Here is a 16,789-nt window from a genome sequence, read left to right as displayed (position 1 = left end):
TTTTTTTACGCATTTGACTTATGTAATAACATTACAATGAATATATTATTATTAAGGCTTCTTGTTGATTTTACCACAGAAGCAGCTTATTAGTTATTAGCTACCTTGAGAATGTCAATAAGAAGAAACACGTGCCAAAGAAATGTTCTCTTTTTAGCCCAATAGCCATTAAATGCATTTTAAAAATCGTCAACGTCGATTATTCATTGAGGGTAATTACCTATTTTCCTAGTGTTCCAGAGCATTTTTCGGCTCTATAATATAATTAACGACCATTAAATTATAAGTTTTGCTCTTAAGTCAATATTTAACACATACTTGTTTACTTAATTGTTCAACTATATATAGAGGGGATTATTATTGTTGACCAGAGCAAGTTCAATTATTTCGGTAAATGGAGAAGATCTTGTTTAGTTGGTGTATAGGTAAGTGTCTTACATATTACACTTGTCCTTTTTTTGTATTATTTAAGTATATTAAATATAAAAAATAAAATAATAAATACACGTGAAAACATAAATACTCTAGCGTTTCTTACTGTTTGTTTAGGTGTAAATTAAGACACTGATTTATTAAACACATACACACTTAACAAAATAATTTAAAACTACTAAAAGTTCCTTTTTACAACTTTTTATTTATTTCAAGTTAAAATTCGCGCCAATATTCAAAACTCGCCACCTAGCGGCGAAAGCTTTGTTCACCTAACTTCCTACGTACGCCACAGTAAGAGCATTAAATTAATTAATTAATTTCCCTTATTAATATATAGTTATTTTACTGACTTAAACAAATTTTAATCAACGATCATATTTAAGAAAATATACCTCGCATAATAAAACTAACCTAATATAACACAATTACTATCAGCCTGCATCATTGTTCCGATAAAATGAATTATCTTTAATAGGATTAGAAGCACACATCGGTTACATGGAACTGTTCCAGCACGAATGACTTTAAGAAAGTCAGGTCTCAGACAAACCGCATGGATGACAAGTATAGTCTTCTTCTTCTCCTTTATCTTTCCTGACAATATAATTTCTAAATTGTTCCTTACTTTTTAGGTCTTTTCTGTTGTTTCTATACTTGTAGAATCATTTCATACTTTTTTCTCCTTCTTGACATATTGGCGTTGGTATTTTTACCTTTACTGAACGGAACCTAATGCATTCATCCTCTGTCTCACTCTTAATAATTAGTAAATCTTGAAAAATATATATAGATATTATTAGTTCGTCTGTTTCTTTCTTCATGGCTTTTGTTTCTTCAACGCTTTCACCTTTTTTTTCTCCTTCTTTTCATACGTTATTCATATCTCTATTTCTGTTTAATTTCCATATTTGATGCTCCACCTAAAGGATTCAACCATAAGTGCCTGGAATAAATTAATATTTAATTCCAGGCACCCTTTTTTTGCCCTAAAACAAAACTGATTCCAAGTGCCTGTAATAAATAATTTATTAACATGATTTCTGGATGTCTCTCACCCTTAAATTACAAGTCAACCCCAATTGCCTGGGATAAAGCAATAATTTAGTCCAGGCAGTCATTTTTCTACAGTTTTGTACCCTTTTAAGATGATATCTGTACAATTTTTACCCTCCAAGGAGAATTCAACCCTAAGTATCTGAAATAAAAAATAATTTATTCCCGGTACCGTTTTATGCCTTTAAAACACAACTGAGTCCAAATGCCTGGAATAAATAATTTATTAACATGATTATAACCTAACTTTAATTGCCTGGAATAAAACCATAATTTAGTTTAAATACACCTAAAACATAAATACTATAGCGACTTTTATCGTTTGTTTAGGTGCAAATTAAAGAACTCAATACCCAAAAAATACTCATCTAATTTATTATACAATTATTACACATGTAGACAGTAAAGAAATTGAGTTATGACTACTAGAAATAATTCGCGCCAATATTCAAAACTTGCCACCTAGCGGCGAACGCTCGATTCACTAACTTTCTACTACGTATGCCACGAGATGTCGCCAAGTAAAAATGTCGAAGAACTGGTATATTCGTGGCTGTTAAGATCGTAATGTAATCAAATTTAAGTATAGTAAATAAATAGGAAAAAGTGAAAAATATAAATTCAAAAACGTTAACCGGAAATCTGAACCTGTACAGCTGAGCATGGTATATAAGCCTTGACGGTCTGAATATTAGTCCGGTAAGGATTTTTTACAAGAGGAATACTATATTTGATTAATTGTTGTAAGAGAATTGTACAGTAGAAACTAGGCCGGAATAAAGCAATAATTTAGTCCAGGCAGTCATTTTTCTACAGTTTTGTACCCTTTTAAGATGATATCTGTACAATTCTTATCCTCCAAGGAGAATTCAAGCCTAAGTACCTAAAATAAAAAATAATTTATACCCAGTACCGTTTTTTGCCTTTAAGACACAACTGAGTCCAAATGCCTGAAATAAATAATTTATTAACATGATTATAACCTAACTTTAATTGCCTGGAATAAAACCATAATTTAGTTTAAATACACCTAAAACATAAATACTATAGCGACTTTTATCGTTTGTTTAGGTGCAAATTAAAGAACTCAATACCCAAAAAATATTCATCTAATTTATTATACAATTATTACACATGTAGACACTAAAGACATTTAGTTATGACTACTAGAAACAATTCGCGCCAATATTCAAAACTTGCCACCTAGCGGCGAACACTCGATTCACTAACTTTCTACTACGTGTGCCACGAGATGTCGCCAAGTAAAAGTGTCGAAGAGTTGGTATATTCGTGGCTGTTAAGATCGTAATAAAATCGAATTTAAGTATAGTAAATAAATAGGAAAAAGTGAAAAATATAAATTCAAAAACATTAACCGGAAATCCGAACCTGTACAGCTGAGCATGGTATATAAGCCTTGACGGTCTGAATATTAGTCCGGTAAGGATTTTTTACAAGAGGAATACTATATTTGATTAATTATTGTAAGAGAATTGTGCAGTAGAAACTAGGCTGGAATAAAGCAATAATTTAGTCCAGGCAGTCATTTTTCTACAGTTTTGTACCCTTTTAAGATGATATCTGTACAATTCTTATCCTCCAAGGAGAATTCAACCCTAAGTACCTAAAATAAAAAATAATTTATACCCAGTACCGTTTTTTGCCTTTAAAACACAACTGAGTCCAAATGCCTGGAATAAATAATTTATTAACATGATTATAACCTAACTTTAATTGCCTGGAATAAAACCATAATTTAGTTTAAATACACCTAAAACATAAATACTATAGCGACTTTTATCGTTTGTTTAGGTGCAAATTAAAGAACTCAATACCCAAAAAATACTCATCTAATTTATTATACAATTATTACACATGTAGACAGTAAAGAAATTGAGTTATGACTACTAGAAATAATTCGCGCCAATATTCAAAACTTGCCACCTAGCGGCGAACGCTCGATTCACTAACTTTCTACTACGTATGCCACGAGATGTCGCCAAGTAAAAATGTCGAAGGACTGGTATATTCGTGGCTGTTAAGATCGTAATATAATCAAATTTAAGTATAGTAAATAAATAGGAAAAAGTGAAAAATATAAATTCAAAAACATTAACCGGAAATCTGAACCTGTACAGCTGAGCATGGTATATAAGCCTTGACGGTCTGAATATTAGTCCGGTAAGGACTTTTTACAAGAGGAATACTATATTTGATTAATTGTTGTAAAAGAATTGTACAGTAGAAACTAGGCTGGAATAAAGCAATAATTTAGTCCAGGCAGTCATTTTTCTACAGTTTTGTACCCTTTTAAGATGATATCTGTACAATTCTTATCCTCCAAGGAGAATTCAACCCTAAGTACCTAAAATAAAAAATAATTTACTCCAGGTACCGTTTTTTGCTTTTAAAACACAACTGAGTCCAAATGCCTGGAATAAATAATTTATTAACATGATTATAACCTAACCTTAATTGCCTGGAATAAAACCATAATTTAGTTGAAATACACGTAAAACCTAAATACTACAGCGACTGTTATCGCTCGTTTAGGTGTGAATTAAAGGACTCAATACCCAAAAAATATTCATCAAATTTATTATACAATTATTACACGCATAGACAGTAAATACATTTAGTTATGACTACTAAAAACAATTCGCGCCAATATTCAAAACTTGCCACCTAGCGGCGAACACTCGATTCACTACCTTTCTACTACGTATGCCACGAGATGTCGCCAAGTAAAAGTGTCGAAGAACTGGTATATTCGTGGCTGTTAAGATCGTAATATAATCGAATTTAAGTATAGTAAATAAATAGGAAAAAGTGAAAAATATAAATTTAAAAACATTAACCGGAATCCTAAACCTGTACAGCTCAGCATGGTATATATAAGCCTTGACGGTCTGAATATTAGTCCGGTAAGGATTTTTTAGAAGAGGAATACTATATTTGATTAATTGTTGTAAGAGAATTGTACAGTAGAAACTAGGCCGGAATAAAGCAAGAATTAGTCCAGGCAGTCATTTTTCTACAGTTTTGTACCCTTTTAAGATGATATCTGTACAATTCTTATCCTCCAAGGAGAATTCAACCCTAAGTACCTAAAATAAAAAATAATTTACTCCAGGTACCGTTTTTTGCTTTTAAAACACAACTGAGTCCAAATGCCTGGAATAAATAATTTATTAACATGATTATAACCTAACCTTAATTGCCTGGAATAAAACCATAATTTAGTTGAAATACACGTAAAACCTAAATACTACAGCGACTGTTATCGCTCGTTTAGGTGTGAATTAAAGGACTCAATACCCAAAAAATATTCATCAAATTTATTATACAATTATTACACGCATAGACAGTAAATACATTTAGTTATGACTACTAAAAACAATTCGCGCCAATATTCAAAACTTGCCACCTAGCGGCGAACACTCGATTCACTACCTTTCTACTACGTATGCCACGAGATGTCGCCAAGTAAAAGTGTCGAAGAACTGGTATATTCGTGGCTGTTAAGATCGTAATATAATCGAATTTAAGTATAGTAAATAAATAGAAAAAAGTCAGAAATGTAAATAAAAAAATATATATTTAAATTATTAATTTATTGCGTTAACACGAGTCGAATTTTTATAAGTAATTTTTGAAAGCCTTTGATTATTAATTATATATTTTGAATAGTTTCGCTTACATAAGTATTCCAGGATCGATTTACAAATATGCAGACGATATCTTGATTGTAACTTTGAGACTATTGAGTAACGGCTTTATTATTATTGTTATTATTATTAATGATGTAGGAAAAAACCAAATTACTATAAAAAGTATTATTTATATAAAATGTAAGACCTCCTTAAGCTTCTCCTAAGCTAGGATGCTCCCTAAGCTAGTCGGATTAAGATGCTAATAATATAATGAGAACTCAAGTCAAACAATAGCAATAAATTCGCGTTATTTATTATTCGCAAGTCAAACAATAATTATTAATTAAGATGTACCACAGTATCTAATCTACCTTTTATTTTAGATAACGCTTAATCGATTTATAAAGGACACCTGACTTTACCCAAAGAGCTTCCGAATGCCAGTAGTTTGATTTATTATGGCACGATAAAGTTAAAATAACATTTTTATAGGGAAATTATGGCGGTCAAGTGGGGATTTGGATTTCTTTTGGTGGTGATAGGATGTATTGTTTCAGTTTACGCACAAGGTAAAAAAAAATATAGTTGCTAAATCTTTCTAATTTTAAAAATAAAATGTAATATTTATTAATTAAATTCCATGAACATTTGGCAATATTTTCCGTAATGTAGTGTTCTATGTAGTGTGCTAGCTCTATAAAAAACTGTTATGTATTTGCTAGTTTAAATACCCTATGTATTATATTTTTTTGAATTAATCTTTTGACAATTTAAATAAATACAGGATTGGCAAAAGTTTAAAAATTACGTTGACAAAAACATTAGGATTCAAAAAATTAAGATTTTTTTCAATGTAACTTTTAAGGCTAATTCTTGATCACTCTGTATTTATTAATTGGGAAAATATTAAACTAAAGAAGATTTTTTTTTATCATCATCAACATTTTCCTTGAGTTTATCCAGCAATATTCGCGGTTATATTGGATTGGGTTAGATTAAGGTGGGAGAAACGTTTGGTCTGTTTCAGGTAGTTGCTGAGGGAAAACATAATTTTCTTAAAATTTTCATCAATTTCCTGAAATTGGAACATTATTTTAGTATTCCAGGAAGTTAAAATTGAAAAAACGCCAACTATTTAAATACGTTTGATTAAATAGGGTCATCCGATTAAGATAAGTTGTACCTATAGCAAGTTTTTAGTTTTTAACCTATGGTTCAAAAAATAACAGAGAATTGAATTTAGAAAATTTAAATAGAAGAAAGGCTATCATAGTATCAAAACATTTCTTTATATATTAAATAGTATATCACAAATAGGCCTTTTTTTCAGAATCTGTATTACATGATTGAACTTTTGTAACAAAAAAAGTACTTTTTTTAGCATTTTTATTTTAGTTAGCCCCAACATTTTTTTTTAATTAAATTATTTTTTCCAAAATAATTTTTACAATTTTCATAGCTTAAAAATCTTTTGTGTCTCATAAATTTTAATAAACTCTTACGATAGCTACTTACAAATATCTAAATACAGAATTATCTTGGATAAATAAGATCTTATAAACTTAAGTGCTATAACTTGATAAATAAGATGTAAAGTATTTCCGATGACGTCTTCAATTTTTATAAGCACTTTATTTTTGTTGAAACGCTTTTGCAATATGTCTATAATTTGCGGTAAAAGGATTATTTCTGATAATTCGATGTGTAGCGAATTTATCAAAAAAAACAATAATTTCTCTAAGTGTATTGGCTCAAAGAACAACTCCTAATTCATATTTAAATAAACTGAAAAAAAGATTACTGTTAAATTATCTATAATTAAAAAAAAAATGGTATTTATAAGTGTTGTTAGCAAAATAATTTGTAAAAGTTTGATAATGAATAAGTAAAATTCATGTTTTTACACATCACTATTTGTTTCTTTATATTATTGACCCTTTTATGATTATATACCGTGTTTTATTAGAACGCTCGTTACTTGTTCTTAACTTAACGTTACTTGTTCTTTGAATGAATTATATATCAGTCATTTTTTAATTTACTTTAACCGAGTTAGCTCTTTAATTAATTAATTATATTGACGCATTATAACGTAGTAATATGCAAGCAACGACGTGACTGGAATCGTTTTTTTATTTTAACAGATCAATCAATTTTGTCTTCCAGGCTTTTAAAGAAAAATCCAAAAATATTATGTTGTATTTCAGATAGTCAACATTTTTCCACTATAACTGCTTGGAATACATAAAATAATGTTTTATTCCAGGCATTTGATATAAAACCCAAAAACATTATGTTGTATTTCAGATAGTCAACATTTTTTTATCTTTAACAGCCTGGAATACATAAAATAATGTTTTATTCCAGGCACTTGATAAAAAATCCAAAAGAAATTTGTTTTCTCCTAACAATTGCTTGAAATGCATTCATCAATTTTCTCTTCCAGGCTATTAATAAAAATATCTAAAAACACTATTGTGTATATCAGACAGTGAACATTTTTTCATCTTTAATTGCCTGGAATACATAAAATAATGTTTTATTCTAGGCAGTTAATAAAAAATTCAAAAGAAATATGTTATGTCTTTACAATTGCCTGGTATACATCAATCAGTTTTCTCTTCCAGGCTGTTGAAGAAAGAGCCAAAAAAATTATGAGGTATTTCAGACAGTCAACAGTTTTTCATTCTTTAACTGCCTGGAATACATAAAATAATGTTTTATTCCAGACAGTTAATAAAAAATTCAAAAGAACTGTGTTTTCTCTTAACAATTGCCTAGAATATATGAATTAATTTTGCCGTCCAAGCAGTTGAAGAAAAATCCAAAAAAAATTATGTTGTATTTCAGACAGTCAACATTTTTTTAACCTCAACTGCCTGGAATACATCAAATAATGTTTTATTCCAGGCAGTTAATAAGAAATTCTAAAAAAAAATGTTTTCTCTTAAAAACTGCCTGGAATATATCAATAAATTTTTTTTTCCAGACTATTGAAGAAAAATCCAAAGTAATTTATGTTGTATTTCAGACAATCAAATTTTTTAAATTTTTAACTGCCTGAAATACATAAAATAATGTTTTATTCCAGGCAGTTGATAAAAAATGTAAAAGAACTGTGTTTTCTCTTAACAATTGCCTGGAATATATTAATTAATTTTGCCGTCCAAGCAGTTGAAGAAAAATCCAAAAAAAATTATGTTGTATTTCAGACAGTCAACATTTTTTTAACCTCAACTGCCTGGAATACATCAAATAATGTTTTATTCCAGGCAGTTGATAAGAAATTCTAAAGAAAAATGTTTTCTCTTAAAAACTGCCTGGAATATATCAATAAATTTTTTCTTCCAGACTATTGAAGAAAAATCCAAAGTAAGTTATGTTGTATTTCAGACAATCAAATTTTTTTAATTTTTAACTGCTTGGAATACATCAAATGATGTTTTATTCCAGGCAGTTGATAAAAAAATCCTAAAGAAATATGTTTTCTCTTAACAATTGCCTGGAATACATCAATCAGTTTTCTCTTCCATGCTGTTGAAGAACAAACCAAAAAAAAAGTTTTTTCTCAACAATTGCCTGAAATATATCAATCAATAATGCCTGGAATAACTTCACGTGTGTGCATATCATTTTTTTTCATTAATATTTTTCTTAGTGGTTTTTCTTGATTTTTTTATGTTTTTTTTATTCATTCCCATTCAAATATAGGTTCTTTTAATTATGGCTCATAAATATTTAAAATTTATTGCAGCAGGAATGTAAATAGTTGTTTAAGGTCTTTAAAAGGGTTGTCTCACTTGTACTACAGTTTACTGATGTGTCAGGCAAACGGTTGTTTAAATTAACAATCCTATTTGTCATAATAAAATAAGTAAACACAAAATTAAAAAAAAAACTAACAATTTAAAAAAAAATTAAAACTCTTCCAGGTAATTGAAAAAAAAATTAAAATTAAAAATTTTAATTTTAATTTCAGGCAATTCAAATTTTTTAATTTCTTAACTGCCTAAAATATGTTGAATTTCAGGCATTTTTGAACATTTTATCAACTGCCTGGAATAAATTAAATTATATTTTCTTTCAGCTACTACTAGAGTAAAACAGATTATAACATGAATTAAAAAAAATATAAATTATAGATGACCGAAAAATACGCCTTCAGTTACACTACACTAAAGGGATTAAATAAAGACATCTATCGATCGATCCGAAGAAACCAGTATTATAAGAAAAATCAATACAAACGAGATAGAAAGAGTAATATAACTAAATTAACTAAAAAGCAAAAACCTGTACCTGATAACAAAAACAAAGAAAGAAATATAACTACAAATAGAATAAAAATCATTCCTCTATTAATCAGCTATCAAGCAGACTTTGGGTAAGCTTTTTACTCCATTTACCGAGGAAGAATCCTATTGCACTGGAACAATGCAGTATCTGTTTTATTACACAAGAAAGGAGACTTAGGTGTCGATACGTCAACGATACGTGAGTCGATACATGAGTATACGATGAGTATGAGTATACGAGTCGATACAGTCGATACGTGAGTCATTGGATGGTGTAAAATTATCCAAACAAGATGCAAGAAAATTCCTTATACAAGAGACATCATTTCTCTTAAGTTATTTACGGGTCGAACATACTTGTAACATAAAAAGAGAGAACCTGAGTCATTTAGGATCGTATGAAAAAGACACAAATAATGACGAATTCCTGTTGCTGGAAAATATTAGTAGACTATAAAATTAGACTAGGCAGGGATAATAGAAGTTGTAGAGCTCCCCTCGTTTAATAAATTATTCATTTTATTGTTTTTTTTTCTCATATAATGTGGCGATAAATACGTAATGATATAATAGGGATCTATGTTTTTGTAACCCTAGTTAACTAATCAATAAGTAAACGAACTGTCGTCAACTGAAAAACTTCAGTTAGTTATCAAGTACTGATTTATTCATCGCATTCAATTTCAGGCAACCAGGAGTATGTTTCGAAAATGACACCCACTAATTCCAGCGACGGGGAAGTTTCGGCTGTTCATATATCCGACTTACTTTACTCACAAAGGTAAGGGAAAGCAACGATGTGTAAAATATTAATATTCAATATGACTTTTTAGTATAAACCCCTTTGGAATGTCCTTGGACAATAAAAACTATGAAAATCTACTAGAAACCACCACAAAATCGAGCGACGATGATGAGTTTCCGCCGTTCCTAACTCCGGAACAACAAAGAAACGGGGGAGTGGTGTTGTGCTTTATCGTAGCAATTTATTGCTTTACACTTCTGGCCATTGTTTGCGATAAATACTTTATTCCCTCCATTGAACGGTTGTGTGAAGTTTTAGATATACCTGCGGTAAGTTTGATAAAAATGCACCCAAACCTTTTTTATAAAAGAAGAATTATTCATTTTATAGGATGTTGGAGCAGCGACTTTTATGTCAGTGGCGACCTCATGTCCCGAGCTATTTACGAACATTATAGCAACCTTCATTACTGGATCAGAGCTTGGAATAGGGACTATCGTTGGGTCTTCTATGTTTAATTCCCTTGGGGTCGCTTCTATTGGTTCTTTGGCCGCTATAAGGGTAAGAACTATTATTAGTTTTTTTTTAAATTTAATTTAGATTCAGATGTAGTTATAAGAGAAAAAAATTGCCTCTAGACTCGCTTCCTTCCTCCCAATTTATTGATATAAAAAAATATTCCATAGAAACATAAACAATGTGCATTACATTTAATAATTATTATGTTGGATTAATGGCAACTGTTATCAAGAAAAAACATGTTAGAAAAAATAATTTCGTTCTCATTTCATTGAGTTTGTTATTAATCAGCTGCCTGAGATAATATATTTTGTTAATCTGATATGAAAGAAATACTATTTGTCATAAATAAAATAACGAGAAATATCTTAAAGTATGTACGTACCTCTAGGGCTTAATGACGTTTTTTTAGGAATAACTCGAAGCAAGGGAGTGGGGTTTATTTAAATTATGCATTAATAGTATGATTGTTAATAATTAAATTTAATTAAAAATCGTTAATATTCATCAATTTATTTTTGTACTTATTAAAAAAAAATAATTCTGCACTTAAAAAAATAGTTATTTTTAACCAATGAAAATTATGATTTTTGCCTTAAGACTGTCCTGATTCTTGATTTGTGTGGGATTTCTTTGCATAATAAAAAAAATGGATTGAACTTTTGATCGTCACTGCAATTGGGCATTTCCTGTCTCCCTTTAGCTCGTACTAAAATAATGTCTGGTTAATTGTCAAAATGCAAACCAGTGATTGTCAATTTTTTTCTCTTATTTAATCGATTATTATTTATTAGAAAATTCAAATTGTTGTAGAAAATTTTTGAGTCGAAACAAATTTATACGCGTACCTTTGCTGAAAAATAAATTATTCTTCTTATATCAAAAGTAAGAATTTTGGACCTTACAATGAAGTGATTCTTGATTTGCACGATTTTGTCTCAAAAATCACTAAAATCTATACAATAGAAGACGAGATATTATAGTTTTTATTACAGGAGCGCCTGGACTAAACAAATTAAATTTTATTTTTCATGTTAAAATATTCAAAGGAATTTTCGATGGTCACTGGAATTCACAGAACACAAGTTGGATTAAACTTTTGATGGCCACTGGAATCAGCTATTTTCTGTCTCACTTTAGCTCGTATCAGATTAGTATATTTTTTCTTATTTATAAAATATCCATATTAACAAATTACCATGTTTTAAAAAATAAAAAGAAAAAATGCTTTATAAGTGAATTTAAAAAAAAACTGATCTATGCAGTAGCAGACGAGATATTATAGTTTTTATTACAGGAGTGCCTGGACTAAACAAATTAATTTATATTTAAACATAATTTCGACGGAACTTTCGATGGTCCCTGGAATTCGTCGTGTTCTGTCTCTTTTTAGCGTGTATTAAACTGATCATTAAGGTGCAAACCAGTGAATGTCAAATTTCTTATTTATTAGAAAATTCAAATTGTATGTATCAATATTCAATTTTGGCTCTAAAAATATAATTATCAATTAAAAATTATAATTATTAATAAATTTAAAAATGTATTATAAATTATAATTTTTCTTATATGAGAATGAGAACTTTTGACTTTAGAATGAAGTGAATCTTGATTTGCAGGAGTGATTTTCTTGAGGTTTTTAATACTTAAATCTCAAAAATCACTAAAATCTATACAGCAGCAGATGAGATATTATAGTTTTTATTACAGGAGCGCCTGGACTAAGCAAATTATTTTAAATTAAAAAAAAATATTTTTCATTAGCAAAAAATAACAATAACATAATTTCAAAGGAACTTTCGATGTTCACTGGAATTCGACGTGTTTTGTTCAAGGTGAAAATCATAAGTTGGATTGAACTTTTGATGGTCACTGGAATCAGCCATTTTCTGTCTTACTTTAGCTCGTACTAAAATAATATCTTGGTAACTGTCAAGGTGCAAATCAGTGAATGTCAAATTTTTCTTTCGTATTTATGGAATAATAAGTTTATTATTTATTAGAAAATTCAAATTGTTGTAGAAAATTTTTGAGCGAAAAAAAATTATTAATTTTTGACTTCAAAAATATAATTATCAATCAAAAATTATAATTATTAATAAATTTAAAATTGTATTATTAATTATATTTTTTGCCTTTACAATGAAAAGATTCTTGATTTGCACGAGTGATTTTCTCTAGGTTTTTATTACTTAAAATCAAAAATCACTAAAATCCATACAGTAGCAGATGAGATATTACAGTTTTTAATACAGGAGCGCCTGGACTAAGCAAAGTATTTTAAATTTAAAAAAAACATTTATTAGCAAAAAATAACAATAAAATAATTTCAAAGGAACTTTCGATGTTCACTGGAATTCGACGTGTTTTGTCCAAGGTGAAAACACAAGTTGGATTGAACTTTTGATGCTCACTGGAATTAGCCATTTTCTATCTCACTTTAGCTCGTACTAAAATAATATCTTGGTAACTGTCAAGGTGCAAATCAGTGAATGTCAATTTTTTTTTCGTATTTATGGAATATTAAGTTTATTATTTATTAGAAAATTCAAATTGTTGTAGAAAATTTTTGAGAAAACAAATTATTAATTTTGCTTCCAAAAATATAATTATCAATCAATAATTATAATTATTAATAAATTTAAAATTGTATTATTAATTATATTTTTTGCCTTTACAATGAAAAGATTCTTGATTTGCACGAGTGATTTTCTCTAGGTTTTTATTACTTAAAATCAAAAATCACTAAAATCCATACAGTAGCAGATGAGATATTACAGTTTTTAATACAGGAGCGCCTGGACTAAGCAAATTATTTTAAATTTAAAAAAAACATTTATTAGCAAAAAATAACAATAAAATAATTTCAAAGGAACTTTCGATGTTCACTGGAATTCGACGTGTTTTGTCCAAGGTGAAAACACAAGTTGGATTGAACTTTTGATGCTCACTGGAATTAGCCATTTTCTGTTTCACTTTAGCTCGTACTAAAATAATATCTTGGTAACTGTCAAGGTGCAAATCAGTGAATGTCAAATTTTTTTTTCGTATTTATGGAATATTAAGTTTATTATTTATTAGAAAATTCAAATTGTTGTAGAAAATTTTTGAGCGAAAAAAAATTATTAATTTTGACTTCAAAAATATAATTATCAATCAAAAATTATAATTATTAATAAATTTAAAATTATATTATTAATTATATTTTTTGCCTTTATAATGAAAAGATTCTTGATTTGCACGAGTGATTTTCTTTAGGTTTTTAATATTCAAATCTCAAAAATCACTAAAATCCATACAGTAGCAGATGATATATTATAGTTTTTATTACAGGAGCGCCTGGACTAAGCAAATTAATTAAAATAAAAAAAATTAATATTTTTGACAATAACATTATTTCAAAGGAACTTTTGATGGTCACTGAAATTAGTCATTTTCTGTCTCACTTTCGCTCGTATTAGATTGGTGTCCTGTTAATCGTCAAGTTGCCAACCAGTGAACGTCAAACATTTTTTCTTATTAATAAAATATTCAAATTAACAATATACAGGGTTTTAAGAAATTAAAAAAATTGTCTTATAATTGAATTAAAAAAACTGATAAACATTTTTTTAATAGAAACAATTTAAGCCAAAAAAATGTATACGTGTACCTTTACTAAATACCAAAAATTTTATTATATAACTGTGAGGATTTTTTACTTTAGAATGGGGTGAGTCTTAATTTATAGAATTTTCTGAAGGTTTTCAATACCTTAATTTAAAAAATCACTAAAATCTATACAGTAGCAAATGAGATATTATTGTTTTTATTACAGGAGCACTTGGACTAAACAAATTAATTGATATTTAAAAATAATTTTGATCTTCACTGGAATTAGTCTTGTCCTGTCTCTTTTTAGCGTATATTAAACTGATCATTAAGGTGCAAACCAGTGTATGTCAAACTTTTTTTTTGATTTATGGAATATTTATATTTAAAATAAATGAGATGTAAAAAAATATATTCTTTACGGTTATAATAATTTATTTCATTAATTACTATTTTTATACTCAAATATAAAATCAGAGAAATTAAACACATAACATTTTTGATAATATCTTGTAAACAGCATTATCTTATTCTCACTCTCTATCATACTTTTGAGTGAAATAGGGATATAATATCTGAAATTCAAGATCTTTCATGATTTTTCAAAAGGATATTCATCGAATGCATAACTCAAATGAACTTGAAATAAATTGCAAAAATTCGTGTGTAATAATGGGATTTTTAAATTTTTGCAAGGGCTTTTTACATAGATGACATGTTGACAAGTAATAAATGCAATCAAGTGTAAGTTTGCTAGATTCAATCTTCAAAAGTAGATTTCTTTTGATTTCAAAAGATGTTAGATCATGTAAAGACAAGGTCATCTACTTACATGGTGTTTTTTGCTGAATGAGGTCAAATCAAAACGTTAGGGTAGTTGAAACTATTTTAATATATCAGATTTATATAATTTATTAAAACATAACCAAGAGATCAGTCCTTTCTCTTGAACTAAGACTTGGTGTCTTGTAAGTGCAAAAATCATAATGCAGAGATGTGGTTACTAATTATTTACTAATTTCCTGGAACACTCTGTATATTTACCGAAAATTTACTAATAAAATAAAAGTCCAAACATATTAAAAGTAAAAATTTGTTCATTGTTTAGAAATATTTGTAATTTTAATTTTTGTAAAGCGGGTTTATGTCAATTTTCATAGTTTTTTTTTATATAACTTTGTCTTGATTTCCTGGAGTACCCTATGCACTTACGGAAAATTATATAATAAGAAATAAGCAAGTCCATGGTATAAGGAGTAACATATTAAAATTGCAACAGTGTACAGTGGTCCTTAATATCTTAATTTAATTTTTTTTTAAAGTGGTTCTACGTCAATTTTCATCGTTTTCTTGGTGGTAACTTTATCCCGATTTCCTGGGACATCCTATAAATTTACGGAAAAGTATGTTCGGTATTATATGTTTCGTTTGGATTCAAAAATCTCATTTAAATTATATTTGGAAAGGTTCTTGGGATAATTTTTCAGATTCACGAAAATCCGTGCATTGGAAGCTCTTTTTTTTTTAAGTTTTTATAAAGAAAGTCTAAAAGAGAGAGACACTTTTAGGTAATCGGAGTCATAACTCCACTTCTACTGCTCGGATCTACTTCATTTTCATTTTAAAAGCTTCTCTGGATTATTCGTAAGCTTCCGTTGAAAAAATCCTAAAAATCCATGCAATGGAACCTTTTTTATTCAAGTTTTGGTAAATCAAGTCCAAAAAAAAGGCAGGTTCAGGTACATGGAGCCATATTTCTTCTTCTACTACTCAGATCGAATTAATTTTTATTTTAAAAGATTCTCTGGATTATTCTTCAGTTTTCGATAAAAAAATCACGAAAATCCATGCATTTGAAGCTTTCTAACATATAATTTTCAAACATCATGTCTAAAAATAGAAATCCGACCCTTAGTGTATTGTTTTTTAATATAAGAGCCTTTTAAAGATTACTAGAATTTTGATAATAAAAATAACATCAACACTTCATAAAATAAACATTAACTTAATCATAATTACCGTTGAACTAGTGTTCCAAATTTATTTCTTTAGGCATAACTTAATAGCATCCGACTCTCACTTTAATATTTCATAAATAAAACTGTAAATGATTGATTCAGATATTTGTTTACATGCCACAGAGTTGGACAAAAGAAGTAAGTAAGTCAATTAGTACCTCTAAAACCCCTTAGAGAATAAAATGCTTTAACGAGAACGTTAATTTTCAGCCTATAAAACTTGACTGGTGGCCAGTAACCCGAGACGTCTTTATTTATATCGTGGCCATTTCGGTTCTAATCGGAATCGTATGGGATGCTCGTATATACTGGTACGAAGCACTGGTTCTCTTCATCCTTTACTTCGTTTACTTCATCGTCATGTTTCAAAACACTAGAATATCCAGGTTTGTTCGGAGACAAGTGGATCGGTTTCAGAATAGGTCGGCTGTCGATGTCATCTCAAGTAAGTTTTGTATTAAATTATAGAGGGATTTTTAA

At 28.6% G+C, this 16,789-nt stretch overlaps 1 protein-coding gene across 1 annotated transcript in view; it reads left to right on the top strand.

Moving 5' to 3' along the window:
• Positions 1–16,789, top strand: part of LOC126745659 (sodium/potassium/calcium exchanger 4-like) — a 28,583-nt gene that overhangs the window by 890 nt on the left and 10,904 nt on the right. Inside the window, exons 2-6 of the mRNA XM_050453603.1 lie at positions 5,525–5,710; positions 10,124–10,217; positions 10,270–10,510; positions 10,572–10,742; positions 16,520–16,754. Coding sequence (XP_050309560.1) covers positions 5,641–5,710; positions 10,124–10,217; positions 10,270–10,510; positions 10,572–10,742; positions 16,520–16,754 — 811 coding nt within the window. The 5' untranslated portion in view covers positions 5,525–5,640. The remainder of the gene's footprint in view (positions 1–5,524; positions 5,711–10,123; positions 10,218–10,269; positions 10,511–10,571; positions 10,743–16,519; positions 16,755–16,789) is intronic.

The sequence above is a fragment of the Anthonomus grandis genome, chromosome 16 (genome assembly GCF_022605725.1).
Source record: "Anthonomus grandis grandis chromosome 16, icAntGran1.3, whole genome shotgun sequence".
NCBI classification, from domain to species: Eukaryota; Metazoa; Arthropoda; class Insecta; order Coleoptera; family Curculionidae; genus Anthonomus; species Anthonomus grandis.
The sequence above is the reverse complement of the archived record's forward strand: the minus strand, read 5'-3'. Positions and strand labels throughout refer to the sequence as shown.